This window comes from Carcharodon carcharias, chromosome 34 (genome assembly GCF_017639515.1).
Source record: "Carcharodon carcharias isolate sCarCar2 chromosome 34, sCarCar2.pri, whole genome shotgun sequence".
NCBI lineage: Eukaryota > Metazoa > Chordata > Chondrichthyes > Lamniformes > Lamnidae > Carcharodon > Carcharodon carcharias.
In genome coordinates, this window is record NC_054500.1 from 16,987,794 (window position 1) to 17,006,776 (window position 18,983).

Sequence of the window (18,983 nt, forward strand, 5' to 3'; positions counted from 1 at the left end):
GACTCTCCTCGGAACCTACCCCTTTGACAAATCCGTTGATCACCTGCCCTAATATCTCATGTGGCCCAGTGTCAAATTTTGTTTGAGGGGGTTCCTGCGAAGCGCGTTGGGACGTTTACTGCATTAAAGAGCAACGTATAAACGTAAGCTGCTGTGCTTTAGCTGATTTTAGTCAGAAGGGTTGTAACTTCAAGTACCACGCCAGAGACCTGAGTGCAAAATCTAGGCTGATGCACTAGCACAGTACTGAGGGAGTGCTGCTCCGTCAGAGGTGCCATTAAATCACCTGCTGTTTCAGGGGGACATTAAAAAGTCCCATTTTGAAGAAGGGTAGAGGAATTGCATCCCCAGTGTCCTGGCCAATATTTATCCCTCAACCAAGATCACAAAAATATTTCAGTTGATTATTGTGGTTTGTAGGAGCTTGCTGTCCATAAATTGACTCCCACATTCCCTGCATTACAATAGTGGCTCCATTTCAAAATAGTAATTCATTAGTTGTAAAGCGGCTTGGGATGTGGCACGGTTGTGAAAGGCATGGCAAAAAATTCAAAATCTTTCTGTTTACTTCTGTATCACTGGGCTTGTACTGAACGCCTCTCATACACTATGGTGTGCGTGTGTGTGCATGTGTGTGCACATGCGTGTGCATGTGTGCACGTGCATGTGTGTGTGTGTGTGTGTGTGTGTGTGTGTGTGTGCATGTGTGTGTGCGCGTGTGTGTGGGCACATCCGAGTGTGCATGTGTGTGTGTGTGTGTGTGTGTGCGTGTGCATGTACGTGTGTGTGTGTGTGTGTGCGCATGTGTGTGTGTGCGTGTGTGTGGGCACATCTGAGTGTGCATGTGTGTGTGTGTGTGTGTGTGCGTGTACGTGTGTGCGCGTGTGTGTGGGCACATCCGAGTGTGCATGTGTGTGTGTGTGTGTGTGTGTGTGTGTGTGTGTGCGTGTACGTGTGTGCGCGTGTGTGTGGGCACATCCGAGTGTGCATGTGTGTGTGTGTGTGTGTGTACGTGTGTGTGTGTGTGTGCGTGTGTGTGTGCACGTGTGTGTGTGCGTGTGCACGTGTGTGCATGTGTGTGCGCGTGCGTGTATGTGTGCGTGCGTGCATGTGTGTGCACGTGTGTGTGTGTGTGTGTGTGTGTATGTGTGTGCGTGTGTGCACATTTGTGTGTGCATGTGTTTGGGCGGGGGAGGGGGGTGGTGCGGGGGGAACGCCCTGAGGTAACATCATTCTCCCTGTGAACCAACTCTATGGGAATGGAGGTACACATAGGGCAGGATTTTCCCTTCATCGGGCGGGCCAGCCAGCAAGAAGCTCAGCGCTGCCATGGGGATGGGGGCGGGAGGAGCGCGAGCACTAAAGCCTGCGCATGTGCTGGGTGGGGGAATGCGTACTGGAAGCTCTCTGAAGGCACAGAGCTGTCTCAGGGAACTAAAGAATTTTACAATGAAAAATAAAGATTTTAAAAATAAGGGAAACATGCGACTCAGTCACATGAACAGGGACATATTAAAAATGACGCTTAAAAGCTTTTATTTTTTAAATAATTACTGTTGGAAACCTCATCCTGGATAAAAAAATGCAAAGACCGCCTGGCCTGTTCGTCCGCCCAGCAACTGTAAGGCTGGATAGGCAGCGAAAGATACAAATTCATTGCTAGTTTAATGGCTTTAATAGGCCTCTTGATTGTCAGTGAACATGCTGCCGACTCTCCGATCGAAACACCGAGCACTATTTTACTCCCGATCGGGTTGGCTGCGGGTCCGCCCACAGGGCTTAAAATTCTGCCCGTAGTAAAGTGTCCCACACACGCTTTACAACGTTGTTATTAGTCAAAGTTTGACACCAAGCCACAGAAGGCGATAACAAAAAAAGCTGGTCAGACCAGGAGGCATCAAGAAGCGCCTTTAAGGAGGAGAAAGAGGTGTTGAGGTTAAGGAGCTTAGGTCCCAGGTAGCTGAAGGCACGCTTGCCAAAGACGAACGAGTAAAATTGGGAATGCGCAAAGGCAATAGGTGCAGTCAACCAGGTAACTGCTGGGAGGTCTTCTGCTGCAGCTCATAAAGGTTATTTAAGTAGATTCTGTAGACTGTTCGCTGCAGTGTGCTGGTTAATCCTATAGAGTTGTTTGCTCTGGAGGTCTGCTTGGGCTGCCTCTGAGCCAGAAACTCTGAGTTCAAGTATCACTCCCAGGACCTGATGGGCTAGGAAGGTGTGAACATAACGAGGCCAAATAGATCGAGTATCAGCCTGCAAATCCTTCCAACCCATGCCAATGGCAGACGGTAAGAGCGGAGAGATTCCTGGTCAGGAGATTGCACATTCTGTGTGACGGAAAGAAAGTTGGAGCCTCTACCGTTACAACCGATAGCTCGAGACTACTAAGTGCGTGTTTCCACAGCAACTCAGGCACCCTGATCTCATTACACACCTCGGGACATTTCGCCACATTAAATGTGTTATATAAATGAAAGCCATTGTCATTTACAGTAAACAGAAAAGGGGCCAGGGTTGATTTTTTTGCTCCTTCATAACTCAATGGTACTGAAGTCAAGTGGGATACTGACAGAGGTAACCCAGCAGAGATGTAGCACTGACCCTGTGACTCAGGTTCCCTGCATGCCTCAGTTGTCCATCGGGCAATATGTTTATTCATTGAACAATAAGAAAACTAATGGTTCATTTGACTGACTCAACAAAATGTGCAAAGTTCTTCTTGAAGCCCGTTACGAATGCTCTTTCCTTTGGAGTATTATAAAGCAGATCAGGTCTTGTAGTCAGGCTGAACCTCCACAAACTAAGACCATAAGAGGTATGAGCAGAAGTAGGCCATTTAGCCCATCGAGTCTGCTCCGCCATTCAATGGGATCATGGCTGATCTGATAACCCTCAACTCCACTTTCCTGCCTTCTCCCCATAACCCTTGATTCCCTTACTGATTAAAAATCTGTCTATCTCAGCCTTGAATATACCTAACGACCCAGCCTCTACAGCCCTCTGCGGTAAAGAATTCCCCAGATTCACAACCCTCTGAGAGAAGAAATTCCTCCTCTGTTTTAAATGGGTGTCCCCTTACTCTGAGATTATGCCCTCTGGTCCTAAACTCTCCCACAAGGGGAAACAACCTCTCAGCATCTACCCTGTCAAGCCCCATAAGAATCTTATACATTCCAAGAAGCCTCTCATTCTTCTAAACTCCAATAAGTACAGGCCCAACAACTCAACCTCTCCTCATAAGAAAATCCCTCCACACCCGGAATCAACCTTCCCACCTATTTTAGTATCATCTGCAAAGTTGGCGATAGTACATTCGCTTCCCTCATCTAAGTCATTAACTTGGCTCTAAGCCCTGGAGGCAAACTTAAGGTTGACCCCAAAAAGTCTGGGTAATGAGCTACCAGGGAAGATTGAATAAACCGGAGCCCTTTAACCTTGAAAGTAGTTGACAGGGATATAGGAGCGATATCGAACAAATAAACCCAGAACAATTGAACCTTTTCTAGACTGCCTCCAAAACCAGTATATCTTAGACAAGGGGACCAAAACTGTTCACAGTATTCTAGGTCTAACTAGTGACTTGTATAGTTTTAACAAGATTTCCCTATTTTTATAACCCATTCACTTTGAAATAAAGGCCAACATTACATTTGCTCTCCCTATTACCTGTTGAACTTGTATGTTAGCTTTTTGGGATTCATGCACAATGACTCCCAAATCCCTCTGTGCTGCAGATTTCTGCAGTCTTTCTCCATTTAAATAATATTCAGCTCCTCTATTCTTCCTGCCAAATGCAGAACTTCACATTTTCCCACATTATACATTATACATGCCACCTTTTTGCCCACTCACTTAACCTGTCCGTATCCCTCTGTAGAGTCCTGGTGTCATCCTCACCACTTGCCTGCCCACTTATTTCAGTTTCATCTGCAAAGTTGGCGATAGTACATTCGCTTCCCTCATCTAAGTCATTAAGTTGGCTCTAAGCCCTGGAGGCAAACTTAAGGTTGACCCCAAAAAGTCTGGGTAATGAGCTACCAGGGAAGATTGAATAAACCGGAGCCCTTTAACCTTGAAAGTAGATGACAGGGATATAGGAGTGATATCGAACAAATAAACCCAGAACAATTGAACCAATCTGATGGTCAGCTGTGGCTTAGTTGGTAGCTCTCTTGCCTTTCGGATGTCGCATTGGGAGAGGGGCCTCCAGACTTTTCTACCTGGCATGAAGAGTTAAGATGGGACAAATGGCCTTCCTTCCACTCATCGTTTGTCAAACCTGCCTTTGTAAAACAAAGCTTTGGGTTGGCAACTAGTTGTGAAATTTTCCAAAATGTGCAAAAGCTATAAAAGCTGAGGACCTTAATAAAACACCGTCCCAGGAAGAGAGCTGCAAGGGAGGGGCGGTTCATTGACCAGGGTGATCCAACGGAAATCCAACAGAAAAATAGGTTGGCAAGATCCCACAGTCTTCCTTCCCCCTGCAACCTAGGGCCAAGTCAAAAAATAAAGAGATAAAACTGCTTTTAAACTTGATTAGTCACATCAAAAAGACCCACCAAGACTTCAAAGCCCTCAATGCACCATGTCTTCAGCCAAAGAGTAATCAGAATGTGGAATGTGCTACCTCAGGAAGTGGTTGAGGTGGATAGCACAGACATATCGAAGAGAAAGCTAGATAAACACACGAGGGAGGAAGGAATTGAAAGTTATGTCGATGGGGCTAGATGAAAAGAATGGGGACTCATATGGCACACAAATCGCAACATGGACCTGTTTTTATGCTATTGATCGAGGGAGAAATATTAGCCAGGACATCAGGGATAACTTCCCTGCTCTTTTTCGAAAGACAGCCATGGGATCTTTTGCATCCACCCAATGGGCCTCGGTTTGAGGTCTCATTGGAAAGACAGCACCTCTGACAGTGCAGCACGCCCTCAGTACTGCACTGGGCTGTCAGCCTTGACTTTTATGCTCACATCCCGGCGGGACATGAACCTGGAATCTTATGAGGCAGACGCAAGAGCGCTACAATGGGGTGACACAGCTAACGCTACTGTTGGCCCAAACGGCTGGCTCCCAGGCTGTAAACATTTCATTGCCCCACCAAAACATCCAAGACCTTCGCAAAACACACTTTCCGCGAGCGGACTCATGCGTCTCTACGTTTTCAATCCGCATAACTCTCCAAAAAAATAAATAAATACATTTACACCGCCGAATCAGAGCAGCCCATTTCTTAACACGCTATTGGCAGTTTGTGCCCCTGCCGCTGCTTATCCCATGCACAGGTCATTCTAACAGCAACAGCGAATCTAGAAAAGGGACTAGAAACACTCAGCAGCTCAGGCGGCATCTGTAGAGCAATAGCAATAAGTCCGCCGACGGTCCCAGTCTAGAGACCCCTCGGGGGTCTCTGCACAGATGCTTCCTGACCTGCTGAGTATCTACCAGCCTTACTTCAGCCTGCTTTTCCATTTATTTCCAGTCTCCAGGCTAGTTTGCATTTTGTTTCCACTGGGCATTCCGCCTCCAGACTAAATGAGCCGGCTGGTCATGACACACAATGACCTGTGTACTGCGAGGACTGAGCACTGACATCTTGAATAAACAACCAACCTCTCAGGCCGTTTTTACACAGAAACGCCTGGATTATCTCCCATCTGCAGAATCTGACACTTGAATTTTGAGACTTGGTTCTTGGAACCGGAGAATTCCATCCTCATTACTAATCATTTTGCCAGTCTCTACTTTCAGAGCAATAGCTGGATGATTGTTTCTCAGGGCTTTCAGTAAATTTTTAGCCAGTCAAAAGTCATGGGCGGTTTATACATTTATACAGAATGCAGCACTTTACTCTCCCTTCCTGCAAAGCTGGGGAGGGGGTTACCCCATTCCCCCCACACCCCCTCACCCAGAGCACCATATTGATATTGGCAACCAAGCGTCCAACATGTTACTCATTGAGGGACATAGGAATAAGAGGTGGCCATTGCCCCTCGAGCCTGTTCCACCATCCAATTAGGCTGATCTGCATCCCAACTCTTTACCCAGCTTGGCTCTCTCCACGATGGTACCCAGGCCCCTTGAATTGAGATTGGCCTCTCCTGCTTCAATACCACAACTGATGGGTTTTTACAAACTATTCCGGCAGCAGTGCCCAATCCCAATGCCAGCCTGCAGCCCACACAACTGGCGCTGCTGGCCAACAGCTGGCACCAGATACACACACTGTGCCCTTTCACAGCGCAAGAGCAACACCGCAGAGTTGGCAATAGACAGCAGTGCTGTGACACTTGGATGACCAGTGACCGATTCATTCCCTGACCATCAGGGGGTCTGATTTGTAAGAACAGGAGCAGGAGGAGGCCACGCAGCCCTCCGACCTTGCTCCGCCATTCAGTAAAGCAACAATTGGAACTACTTCCAACTCCACAGTCCCGCCTTCTCCCATATCCCATGATTCCCTTGGCGCCCAAAAATCTACCCACCTCAGTCACCCAAACACTGAGTGTCCACAGATATCTGGGGTAGAGAATTCCAAAACTTCACAACCCTTCGAGCAAAGATGTTTCTCCTCATCTCAGTCCTAAGTGGCTCCGAGACAATGGCTGGGATTTTCAGGCCCCGCCCACCACTGGGATCGTCCTGTCCTGCCGAAAGTCAATGGACTTTTGGCTGGCCTGCTGCATCCCCTGTGGTGTCTCCCACCACAGCCGGACAGGAAAATCCCGGCCAATGACCCCTAGTTCCAAAATTTCCAGCCCGGGGGGTGGGGGGGGGAGGCGGCGGCGGGGGTGGGAGGTTGGGGGGGAAGGCTTCTCAGTGCCTTCTCTGACCGCCCTTGTAAGAACTTTACAACTTTCAGTGAGATCGCCTCTCAATCTACCAAACTCCAGAGAACGTAGGCCCATTCTAGCCAACCTCGCCAAGGTTGGGTCAACGTACCTTTTACGGAGATGTTGGGCGGGGGCCCCTCGATCCTCAAGTTCCAAGGGGGATCCCCCAGATTGGCAAAGTCCCTCATCCGGAGGTAGCTGATCGTCAGCCGGATGATGGAAGCTTTGTCCAGTTGGCTCGTGATGGCTCCCGGGAGTGGAAGCATCTTCGCCAATTCGTAAAACTCAAAGTTTTCTTTGCCCCGGCGAAAGCGAGCAGCATTGCGAGATTTCTCCTTCCGGAGGGCTTGTAGACTGGAAGAGAAAAAAGAATTCTGTCCTTAGATTTTCACCCTTTCAGCATTCTCGACTGTTCTGTTCTTTTTTTGTGCACAAAGTAGTCCTGGTTAATGAGAAACTCTACTCATGTTGAATGAAATCTCAGCTAAGGTTAAGAGCAAAGCTCCCTCTACACTGTCCCCATCAAACACTCCCAGGACAGGTACAGCACGGGGTTAGATACAGAGTAAAGCTCCCTCTACACTGTCCCCATCAAACACTCCCTGGACAGGTACAGCACGGGGTTAGACACAGAGTAAAGCTCCCTCTACACTGTCCCCATCAAACACTCCCTGGACAGGTACAGCACGGGGTTAGATACAGAGTAAAGCTCACTCTACACTGTCCCCATCAAACACTCCCAGGACAGGTACAGCACGGGGTTAGACACAGAGTAAATCTCCCTCTACACTGTTCCCATCAAACACTCCCAGGACAGGTGCAGCATGGGGTTAGATACAGAGTAAAGCTCACTCTACACTGTCCCCATCAATCACTCCCAGGACAGGTACAGCACGGGGTTAGATACAGAGTAAATCTCCCTCTACACTGTCCCCATCAAACACTCCCTGGACAGGTACAGCACGGGGTTAGATACAGAGTAAAGTTCCCTCTACACTGTCATCATCAAACACTCCCAGGACAGGTACAGCATGGGGTTAGATACAGAGTAAAGCTCCCTCTACACTGTCCCCATCAAACACTCCCAGGACAGGTACAGCACGGGGTTAGATACAGAGTAAAGCTCCCTCTACACTGTCCCCATCAAACACTCCCAGGACAGGTACAGCACAGGGTTAGATACAGAGTAAAGCTCCTTCTACACTGTCCCCATCAAACACTCCCAGGGCAGGTACAGCATGGGGTTAGATACAGAGTAAAGCTTTCTCTACACTGTCCCCATCAAACACTCCCAGGACAGGCAGCAAGGGGTTAGATACAGAGTAAAGCTCCCTCTACACTGTCCCCATCAAACACTCCCAGGTATTCAGCTGATCGCAGGTTGGGCAGTTACTAAACTGTGGGGTCTGGAAGACACAAGCTCCCCCGTCTGTTCCCACTATTCGCCGGAATGTGCTTTTGTATTAACATCAGGACCAAATCTGGATTGGATTTGGTTGTGTTGCCCCCACAGAGGAACTGCCTGCTGACACTCTCTGGCTCAGCACACAGCTGTCAATTAGGAGAGGAACAACACCCCATCGTTCAAGTAGGCACTTTACAGCCCCCTGGGCTCAATAGTGAGTTGAATAATTTCAGATCATGTCCCCAGTTGTTGATTCTTATTCTGTATTTTTCCAGTTATAATCCTCCTCCGCACCTCGAGTACTGTGTACAGTTTTGGTCTCTTTAATTAAGGAGGGATATACTTTCTTTGGAAGCACCTCAGAGAAGGTTCACTAGGCTGATTCCTGGGATGAAGGGGTTTACTTCCGAGGAGAAGTTGAGCAGGTTGGGCCTACACCCATTGGTTTTTAGAAGAATGAGAGGTGATGACATTGAAACATATAAGATTCTGAGGGGGCTTCACAAGATAGCTGCTGAGAGGGTGTTTCCCCTCATGGGGGAATCTAGGACTAGGGGGCAGTAGCGAACTAGGCGAGGAATTATTTCTCTCAGAGAAGTTAGTCTTTGGAATTGTCTTCCCCAGAGAGCAGTGGAGGCTGGGTCATTGAACTCAAGGCTGAGTTAGGCAGATTTTTGATTGATAAGGGAGTCAAGGGTAATTGCGGACAGCAGGAAAGTGGAGTTAAAGCCACAATCAGATCAATTGAATGGAGGAGCAAGCTCGATGGGCTGAATGGCCTACTCCTGCTTCCTATGATCTTATAACCTCTAGTCCCATCTTTTGTTTCGTTACTCGTCCCATTACCATCTCTTTTTGCCTTGCACCATCATCCCTTTTGTTGTTTAAGCTCTCCTACCTTCCACTCTATTACAGACCTTCCATTCTGTCTGCTCCTGTCCACGCTACCCGGCCTAACCCCCCTCCCCACCCCCTCCCCCTCCCCCACCCCCCCTCCCCACCCCCTCCCCCTCCCCCACCCCCCTCCCCACCCCCCTCTCCCTCCCCCACCCCCCCTCCCCACCCCCCCCTCCCCCACCCCCCTCCCCACCCCCCTCTCCCTCCCCCACCCCCCCTCCCCCTCCCCTCCCCCACCCCCCCTCCCCACCCCCCTCCCCACCCCCCTCTCCCTCCCCCTCCCCCCACCCCCCCCCTCCCCACCCCCCTCTCCCTCCCCCACCCCCCCCTCCCCCTCTCCCTCCCCCACCCCCCCTCCCCACCCCCTCCCCCACCCCCCCTCCCCTCCCCCTCCCCACCCCCCTCTCCCCACCCCCCTCTCCCTCCCCCCACCCCCCCCCTCCCCACCCCCCTCTCCCTCCCCCACCCCCCCTCCCCCTCCCCCACCCCCTCTCCCTCCCCCACCCCCCCCCCCTCCCCCTCCCCCACCCCCCCCCCCTCCCCACCCCCTCTTCCTCCCCCACCCCCCCCCCTCCCCCTCCCCCACCCCCCCTCCCCACCCCCTCTTCCTCCCCCACCCCCCCCCCCCCCCCACCCCCCCTCCCCACCCCCCCCCCTCCCTCCCCCAACCCCCTCCCCACCCCCCCCTCCCTTCCCCACCCCCCCCTCCCCACCCCCTCCCCCTCCCCCACCCCCCTCCCCACCCCCCCCCCGCCCTCCCCCACCCCCCCCTCCCCACCCCCCTCCCCATCCCCCTCCCCCTCCCCCACCACCCTTCCCTGGCTCTGTACTCACTTAAAACCCGTTACTCTGAAGCCTCTTAACTTGTCCCCAGCTCTGATGAAAGGTCATCGACCCGGACTGTCAACCTCCGTTCCTCTCTTGCCCCAGACGCTGCCTGGCCTGCCGAGCATTTCCAGAATTTTCCGTTTTCATTTCTGCCCCTCGTCTAGGAGTCCACTATAAAAAGCCTCTGACATGCGGTGATTTCTATGAAGGAGTCAGAGCGCAGATAGACCAGGAGAAGAGAAACTCGATAGCGGTTTGTGGGGAAAGGTGGGGGCAGGGGTGGCGAAGCGCTGAAGAGAAGAAAATTTGAATACACAGGGGAGGGAATAAACCCCCTTAAACATGGATGTCTGCGAACTCGGCTCAAGCTGAAGAGGGATTCTCTTTTTGAAATGTCGAGAGTTGGATGCACGCCAGGGAGGGACATAAACCATTACAATATTTACACAGCTGCAGGCAGAGAGAGAAAAAAATACCAACTGGAATGCATAAAGACTGCTGAGGGTCGCTACTTCTGGCATGTCAGTCCAGGAGAAAACTGTACAAGGCAGCTTCAGAAACAAGCACTCTACATCGTTCTGACTAATGTACAGCAATCCCAGAGTGTGCAACTGTACATGGAAAGTGTTATGAGGCAAGATTTCAGACTTAGATAATAGATTTAAAACGTTACTACTTTCATGTGGAAGCGCCATACAAACATAAGTTGCTATTGTTGCTGAGGGATGTATCCAGTCTCCTCTTGGACAACTCCTATCAAACCCTCGATGCCTACCATCTAGAGGAGGAGGAGCTGGGAGTTCCCCTCCAAGCCACTTGCCATCCTGGCTCAGGACTATATCGCCGTTCCTTCACTGTCGCCGGGTCAAAATCCTCCCTAACTCCCTCCCTATCAGCACCTCCACCACGTGGACTGCAGTGGCTCAAGGAGGTGGCTCACCACCACCTTCTCAAGGGGCAACTAAGGATGGGCAATAAATGCTGGCCCAGCCAGCGACACCCACATCCCAGGAACAGGTAAAAAAAAAGTAGCATGCAATGGGGTAATATATAGCTGAGTGTGTTACACCAGTAACACACGCTGTGTTCTTACTTCCCAAGCCTGGGACCAGTTCCCCAGCGCTGTCCTGAGAGTCATGTTACCGGTGTGTTTTGCTGTATGACTGCGTTCCCCTTCCTTATCACGGGGCCCATTCCGTGGACACCAAGGAGAAGCAAATCGATTAGAGTTTTCACAATGTGGCTCCCACTGGCCCTCAGTAAGCAGTTCACAGCTTTTCTTAATTTTGTCACCAATCCGAGACCCTGTTCAAAGCGACCGTGTGTGGGCAACTGTGGGAAACAAAAACGTTCAACTTTCTTCGACTGTGCGGGGTCGGAGGGGGGGAGGAGGAGGAAGGGGGAGAGCAGCATCCATCTAGGGAAGTCCAGGGAGTTTACTCCGCATCCAATCCATGCTGTATCCAAATGGGAGTGTTTGATGGGACTGAGGGGAGCGTGAGTGAGAAAGAAAGACTTGCATTTATATAGCGCCTTTCACAAACTCAGGAGATCCCAAAGCGCTCTACAGCCAATGACGTACTTTTTGAAGTGCAGTCACTGTTGTAATGGAGGAAAAACGGTAGCCAAATTGCGCACAGCAAGCTCCCACAAACAACAACATGAGAATGACCAGATAATTATTTTATGATGTTGATTGAGGGCTAAATATTGTCCAGGACACTGGGGAGAACTCCCTTACTCTTTTTCCTTCTGCATTCTTCCATGGGAAGTGGGTGTTGTCCATCCCCTAACTGCCTTTGAGCTGAGAGGCTTGCTGGGCCACTTCAGAGAGATAACCACATTGCTGTGGGTCTGGAGTCACATGTAGGCCAGGTACAGACGGCAGATTTCCTTCCCTAAAGAGCATTAGTGAACCAGATGGGTTTTAGCTGCCATGGTCACCATTACTGAGACTAGCTTTATATTCCAGATTTATTAACTGAATTCAAATTCCACCAGTTGCCATGATGGGATTACTAGGCCAGTGACATTACCACTACCTCCCCTAACTATGGCACCCCAGGACCTTTTATGCCCCCTGAGAGGGCGGGTAGGGCTCCCATGTAATGTTGTATCTGAAAGACAGGCATCTCCAACAGTGCAGCACACCCTCAGTCCAGCACTGGGAGTGTCAGCCTTAATTATGCATTCATGCGGTTGGAGCGGGACTTGAACCCACAGCCTTCTGACTCAGAGATGAGAGTGCAGCCTGCTGAACCATGGCTGACACCTAAAAACTGACTGAGAGCGATTGAGAGTGAGCGGCAGAGAATATGAGCGAGCAGGAGTGAGAGACAGCTCCACTGAGAGAGCGAGAGACAACACAAGTGAGAGAGACTGTGAGAGAGAGAGGGAGTGAGAGCGAGACAACTAGAGAGAGTGAGAGTATTAGAGGGAGAGGAGAGGAAATGAAAGCAAACCCAAGCAAGGTGAAGGAGAAAGAATTTTTTTTTAATTAGGATAATATTGGCAAAAGCGAGAGATGAAACCCCAGACGTAAGAGAGGCCAACTTCGGAGCAAAAGAATTTTCGGAGAAAATAAATCCTCTGGATTAACAGATTGAGAGAGTTTTCCCCTGAGTCAGAAGAGTGAGAGTTGTAAGTAAAATTTCATGAGTCACTGAATTGTATAGAATCCTAGAATGGTCACAGCACAGAAGGAGGCTGTTCGGCCCATTATGTCTGTGCTGGCTCTCTGCAAGAAGCAACTCAACTAGTCCCACTCCCCCTACCTCTTCCCCGTAGCCCTGCAAATCCTTTCCCTTCAGAACATGATCCAGTTCCCTTTTGAAAGCCATGACTGACCCTGCCTCCACTGCACTCTCAGACAGCGCTTTCCAAATCCTAACCACTCGCTGTGCGGAAGAAACTTTTCCTCACTGTCGCCATTGCTTCTTTTGCCAATCGACTTCAATTGGCGCCCTCTGATTCTCAACTCTTCTGCCAATGGGAACAGTTTCCCCCTGTCTTCTCTGTCCAGACCCCTCATGATTTGGAGCACCTCTATCCAATCTCCTCTCAACCTTCTCTTCCCCAAGGAGAACAGCCCCAGCTTCTCCAATCTATCCACGGAACTGAAGTTCCTGGAACCATTCTCGTAAAACATTTCTCTGCCTTTGCCAAAGCATTCGTTGAAGAGGTGTTTATAGGGGAAAATCTGTTTCTATAAAGGATGTGTTGGTGTCTGTTGTCGTTGAGAGAACTCTTCGTTATATTCTTTTGCTGTTAGTTTTTGCATTCGTTTATAAAAGCTACTTTCCTATTGGTGACTTATCACACTTGCGTCTCCTCGGTGTTATTTCATCCCACATTACTTGCCCATTCTGACTGATTATTGCTTGCAGCATCTAGCAATTTGCTGTTAAACATAACTTTCCATGACTGGCTTATCTGTCAATTCTCTCCTCATCTCCGATCTATTTTCCCAACCTTCCTAAGATGCTGGTTCACCTTTTGGCAACTACGGCACTGATATTGCACCTTTAAGATAGTGAAACGACACAGGGGCGAGTCTCAAACAGAATCTGATGTCGCGACATTAGGACAGGTGCCCAAAAGCTTGGTCCAAGAGGTGGGTCTTAAAGGAGGAGAGAGAGGTAGAGAGGCAGAGAGGTTTAGGGAGGGGGATTCCGGGCAGCTGAAGGCACAGCCACCAATGGTGGAGGGAAGAAAGCTGGGGATGCGCAAGAGGCCATAAATAAAGGATCGCAGAGATCTCCAAGGGTTGCAGGGCTGGAGGAGGTTACAGAAATAGGCGGGCGGGGAGGGGTGGTGGTGAGGTACTGGAGGAATTTGGAAACAAGGATTAGAGTTCTTAAATTGAGAATCGTTGCTGGAGCAGGAACCAATACGAGCCAGCAAGTACAGGGGGTGATGGGTGAATGGGATTTGGTGTGAGTTCTGACACAGGCAACAAACTTTTGGACAGGTCCAGGTTTATATGCAGAGTGGAAGATGGGAGACCAGCCAAGGAAGCATCAGTATGGTCGAGTCTAGAGCAGCTTAGCTCTGGTGAACGGTCAGAGACTCAAAATCTTCACACCAACCTTCATTCTTCACAGACATTGACTGACCCCCGTTGTGCATTTGCAACTCTTTCGCTTTATATTTTAGATTATCAGCATCACCAACCTTTCTTCATTCCATATTATATATCGCTTACGCTCAAAACCTTGAACACAATTGGCTGGAGAGGCTATTTAGCACACAACAGCTCACAAATCTTCCACGTTTTGATGTCAGGGGCTTAAGGATTTGAGTGAATGTTTCCATTAACTGAACAGAGATTAATGTCCACTCTTTGCTCACAGTGTCCATTCCTTACAGCTGAAGGTGCTTTGGTTATCCTCAACTGTAATTCTGCTCTGAGGAATATCTTTACCTTTCCTCCGCTACTCACCCCAACCCTCACAGTCACCTTCTCCACTATCTATGCAATTCTTCAAACTCCACCTACTGAAACAGAACTGCCGTGTGGGGCTCAGTGGGTGCATGCACTGCCGGGTCTGCATACAAGTCAAACAGACCAGCAGCATCCTGGTTTCAATGCAAGTTGGCTCAGAGATAGCTGCCCTCGTTCAGAGTGCAGGCTAGGATTCAGTTAACTGCTGCACCACTGGAACAGTCACCTCCCCCTCGACTATCCCCATAACTACTGACTCAACTCCTCACACATCCTATGACTACTGACTTACTTCAATGGACATACTAAAAGTACTAACACACTCTCTGGGGACACCCTGTAAATACTGACACACTCCCGGGGAACGCCTGTAAATACTGACACACTCCCGGGGAATCCCTGTAAATAATGACACACACCCTGGGGACCCACTGTAAATACTGACACACACCCTGGGGACCCCCTGTAAATACTGACACACTCTTCGTGGACCCCCTGTAAATACTGACACATTCCCCGGGGACCCACTGTAAATACTGACACACACCCGGGGACCCCCTGTAGATACTGACACACTCCCGGGGACACCCTGTAAATACTGACACACATCCGGGGACCCCCTGTAAATACTGACACACTCTTCGTGGACCCCCTGTAAATACTAACACACATCCCGGGAACCCCCTGTAAATACGGACACACTCCCGGGGACCCCCTGTAAATACTGACACACTCCCGGGGACCCCCTGTAAATACTGACACACTCCCGGGGACCCCCTGTAAATACTGACACACTCCCCGGGCACCCCCTGTAAATACTGACACACTCCCCGGGGACCCTCTTGTAAATACGGACACACTCCCGGGGACCCCCTGTAAATACTGACACACTCCCCGGGCACCCCCTGTAAATACTGACACACTCCCCGGGCACCCCCTGTAAATACTGACACACATCCCGGGAAGCCCCTGTAAATACTGACACACATCCCGGGGGCCCCGTGTAAATACTGACACACTCCCCGGGGACTCCCTGTAAATACTGAAACACTCCCGGGAACGCCCTGTAAATACAGACACACTCCCGGGGACCCCCTGTAAATACTGACACACTCCCGGGGAACCCCTGTAAATACTGACACACTCCCCGGGGACTCCCTGTAAATACTGAAACGCTCCCGGGAACACCCTGTAAATACTGACACGCTCCCCGGGGACCCCCTGTAAATACAGACGCACTCCCCGGGGCCCCCCTGTAAATACAGACGCACTCCCCGGGGACCCCCTGTAAATAACGACATGTTCCTGGGGACCCCCTGTAAATACTGACACACTCCCCGGGGACCCCCTGTAAATACTGACACACTCCCGGGAACCCCCTGTAAATACTGACACACTCCCCAGGGACTCCCTGTAAATACTGAAACACTCCCGGGAACCCCCTGTAAATACTGACACATTCCCCGGGGATCCCCTGTAAATACTGACACACTCCCGGGAACTCCCTGTAAATACTGACACACTCCCCGGGGACCCCCTGTAAATACTGAAACACTCCCGGGAACCCCCTGTAAATACTGACACACTCCCGGGAACCCCCTGTAAATACTAGCACACTCCCTGGGGACCCCCTGTAAATACAGACGCACTGCCAGGGATCCCCTGTAAATACTGACACACCCGCAGGGACACTGTCAGATATTGCCAACAGTCTGTGTTACAAAGCGTGGTGTCTCTGCTGCTACTTTGCCACCTCTTTGCATCAGTGAAACTGCAGAGTTCCTCGCCAATGCTCATCATGCCACTCACTGAGAAGGGGCAGAGGAAGCATTTTATCACAAGAGTCTACACCTACTGCTGTGATTGCCTTGGCATGGATTACCCTGGCACTTTGAAGTGTCCCAAGGACTAGGTATGAACGAGTTAAACATACACGCTGATTGTTCAGTCTTATCATTATAGTACATTAGAACAACAGCAATCTGAATTCATATAGCGCCTAAACATATTAAAATGCTTTTGTCAAACACATTGTGACACCGAGTCACATAGGCGACCTTAGGTCAAGTGACCAAAAGTTTGGTCAAAGCGGTAGGTCTTAATGAGGGTCTTAAAGGAGTAAAGCGAGGTAGACAGGCGAAGAGGTTTAGGGAGGGTACTCCAGAGCTTGGGGCCTAAGCAGCTGACGGCACATCCACCAATGGTGAAATGATGAAAATCGGGGATGCTCAAGAGGCCAGAATTGGAGTAGCGCAGACATCCCGAAGGGTTGTGGAGCTGGAGGGAGTTGCAGAGATAGGGAGCGGCAAGGCCTTGGAGGGATTTGAAAAGGAAAATGGGAATTTTGAAATCGGGGCGTTGCCGAACCGGAAGCCAATGTACATCAGCAGGCAAAGGGTCATGGGTGAAATGGACTTGGTGTGACTTAGGAAGCGGACAGCAGCATTTTGGATGCATTTGGATTTAAGGATAATGCAAGGTGTGATGTTGGACAGGAGAGCACTAAGTCTAGAGGTAACAAAGGTATGAATGAGGGCTTCAGCAGCAGATGAGCTGAGGCAGGGTCAAAGAGAAGAGTAAACAGTAATAATTTCACACCTGCTGTTCAACATCTTACTCTATTAATGATCCCTAAATATCCTTTTTAACCTTTGACCCTTCAGAGTGCAACTTCCTGTTGCAATTGGCTGCAATTATAATAATCTGACTTCTGGAAGCTGTAGCTTAATCCAATTAAGGGATTTGCCACTGGTCTCTTGCAGTATATGATGATGTTGGATGATTAATGGATGGGCCATGTTCATCTGGTTGGAAAAGGATCATAATTGCTCCTCTGCCAACCCCACAGATTTCATTCAACAAAGAGTTGGATTTTAAAAAAATTCTTTCATGGGATGTGGGCATCGCTGGCAAGGCCAGCTTTTGTTGCCCATCCCTAATTGCCCTTGAACTGAGGGCCTCACTCAGCCACTTCAGAGGGTAGTTAAGAGTCAACCACATTGCTGTGGGTCTGGAGTCACATGTAAGTCAGCCAGGTAAGGACGGCAGATTTCCTTCCCTAAAGGGCACTAGTGAACCAGATGGGTTTCAATAATAAGGGTGATAGTTTCATAGTCATTGTTACTGAGACTAGCTTTCAATTCCAGATTATTTTTAATTAACTAAATTTAAATTCTACCAGCTGGCCTGGCAGGATTTGAACCTACACCCCATAAGCATTACATTGAGCCACTTAGTTACTAGCCCAGTGACATTACCACTATGCCACCATTGCTTCCACCCCCCATGGTCACCATGAAGCCACACAAGTCTTACCAAGGGACTGGTTGGTTCTTTACGAGCAGTCCTTGAAGGAAGTCCCACTCTACGCTAACACATTTCAGTTCATTGTTGTATTGGGTTGCCATCTTTAACATTCAGCCACCTTCCCAGAGTCACCTGGCTTTACAGCATCCCTACAGGGTTTCTGATTGGCTGGCTTCTTGAGATGACCTTGACCTCCTAAAAAGAGAGGCAAGAGAAGAAGATGAGGTTGGATTTGACACAATCAATCTGGCTTTCTCTTGCTTACTGTACAGTGACGGTTTATAATTCACTACCTGCCAAAAATGACTGCTACAGCAGCCAGCAATTCAGTTGCTCATAACAGCTTTGGTTTGGTGGGTCAAAATCATTGCCAAAATAATCGCTCCCACAATTGGTCAGTTGGCATGTAGACTGTCCATTGTAGAGGTGAGTCACAGGAGGTCCTAAGTTCAATCCTTGGTATGTGCTGAATTGGCCAATCTTAACAGTTAGGCTGGTACAGTTGGTTTCAGAATCTCTTTTAAGTCATTTTTTATTCTTTAAAAGGGGTGAAACTTGCAAATTTTGATGTTCGGGGGACTTGGGTGTGCTCATACAAGCAACACAGAAAGTTTGCATGTAGGTACAGCAAGCAATCAGGAAGACTAATGGCATGTTGGCCTTTATTGTATTCCAAGAAGAAGGAAGCCTTAAGTATTGCTGAAAAAAAAGAGACATGCTGTCGAAGCTTTTTGTCTTGTACTCATCAGGACAGATTTGCAAGAATACCAAATCTCGAAGGGAACAACAATTTATACTGCATGAGAAAAGAGTGCTGATTGGTTGGCAAGCGGACTCTGATTGGCAGAGGCATTGCCATGGAAAATGCACCAGGGAACAGTTCTTGATGAGCTTTTGTTCAAATTCAAACCAGGCAGGTCAGCTCTGATTGGTTAAGGCATTGCCATGGGGAATGAACCAGGAAATGGCTGTCCCTCAAGCTTTTGTTTAGTTGAAAATGTTGCAGTGTGGATCTGTTCTCTTTGCAAAGGGCAGGCCCCTGAGTGTGAATGTATGTAGCTTCTAGCACATGTAAATGAGCCACACTGCAAGCCTGACTGATAATCTTAAATTGGTTGTCAGTGCAATTCTTAGCACAATCAGGGTTGTTTAGCAAGTGCTGTCCAATCAATTCTGCACAACATGAATTGGCCAATTCTGAGCAAGTTTTCCACATACACGGTGAAGGATTCCTTCACAGGTCTTGCATATCAATAGCGATGCC

At 49.4% G+C, this 18,983-nt stretch overlaps 1 protein-coding gene across 1 annotated transcript in view; it reads right to left on the minus strand.

Moving 5' to 3' along the window:
* The window catches only part of npas1 (neuronal PAS domain protein 1), a 276,687-nt gene extending 258,867 nt beyond the window's left edge, over positions 1-17,820 (minus strand). The window contains exons 1-2 of the mRNA XM_041179211.1: positions 17,729-17,820; positions 6,949-7,193 (exon numbers count right to left, since the gene is read on the minus strand). Coding sequence (XP_041035145.1) covers positions 6,949-7,193; positions 17,729-17,820 — 337 coding nt within the window. The remainder of the gene's footprint in view (positions 1-6,948; positions 7,194-17,728) is intronic.
* Positions 17,821-18,983: the final 1,163 nt, after the last annotated feature.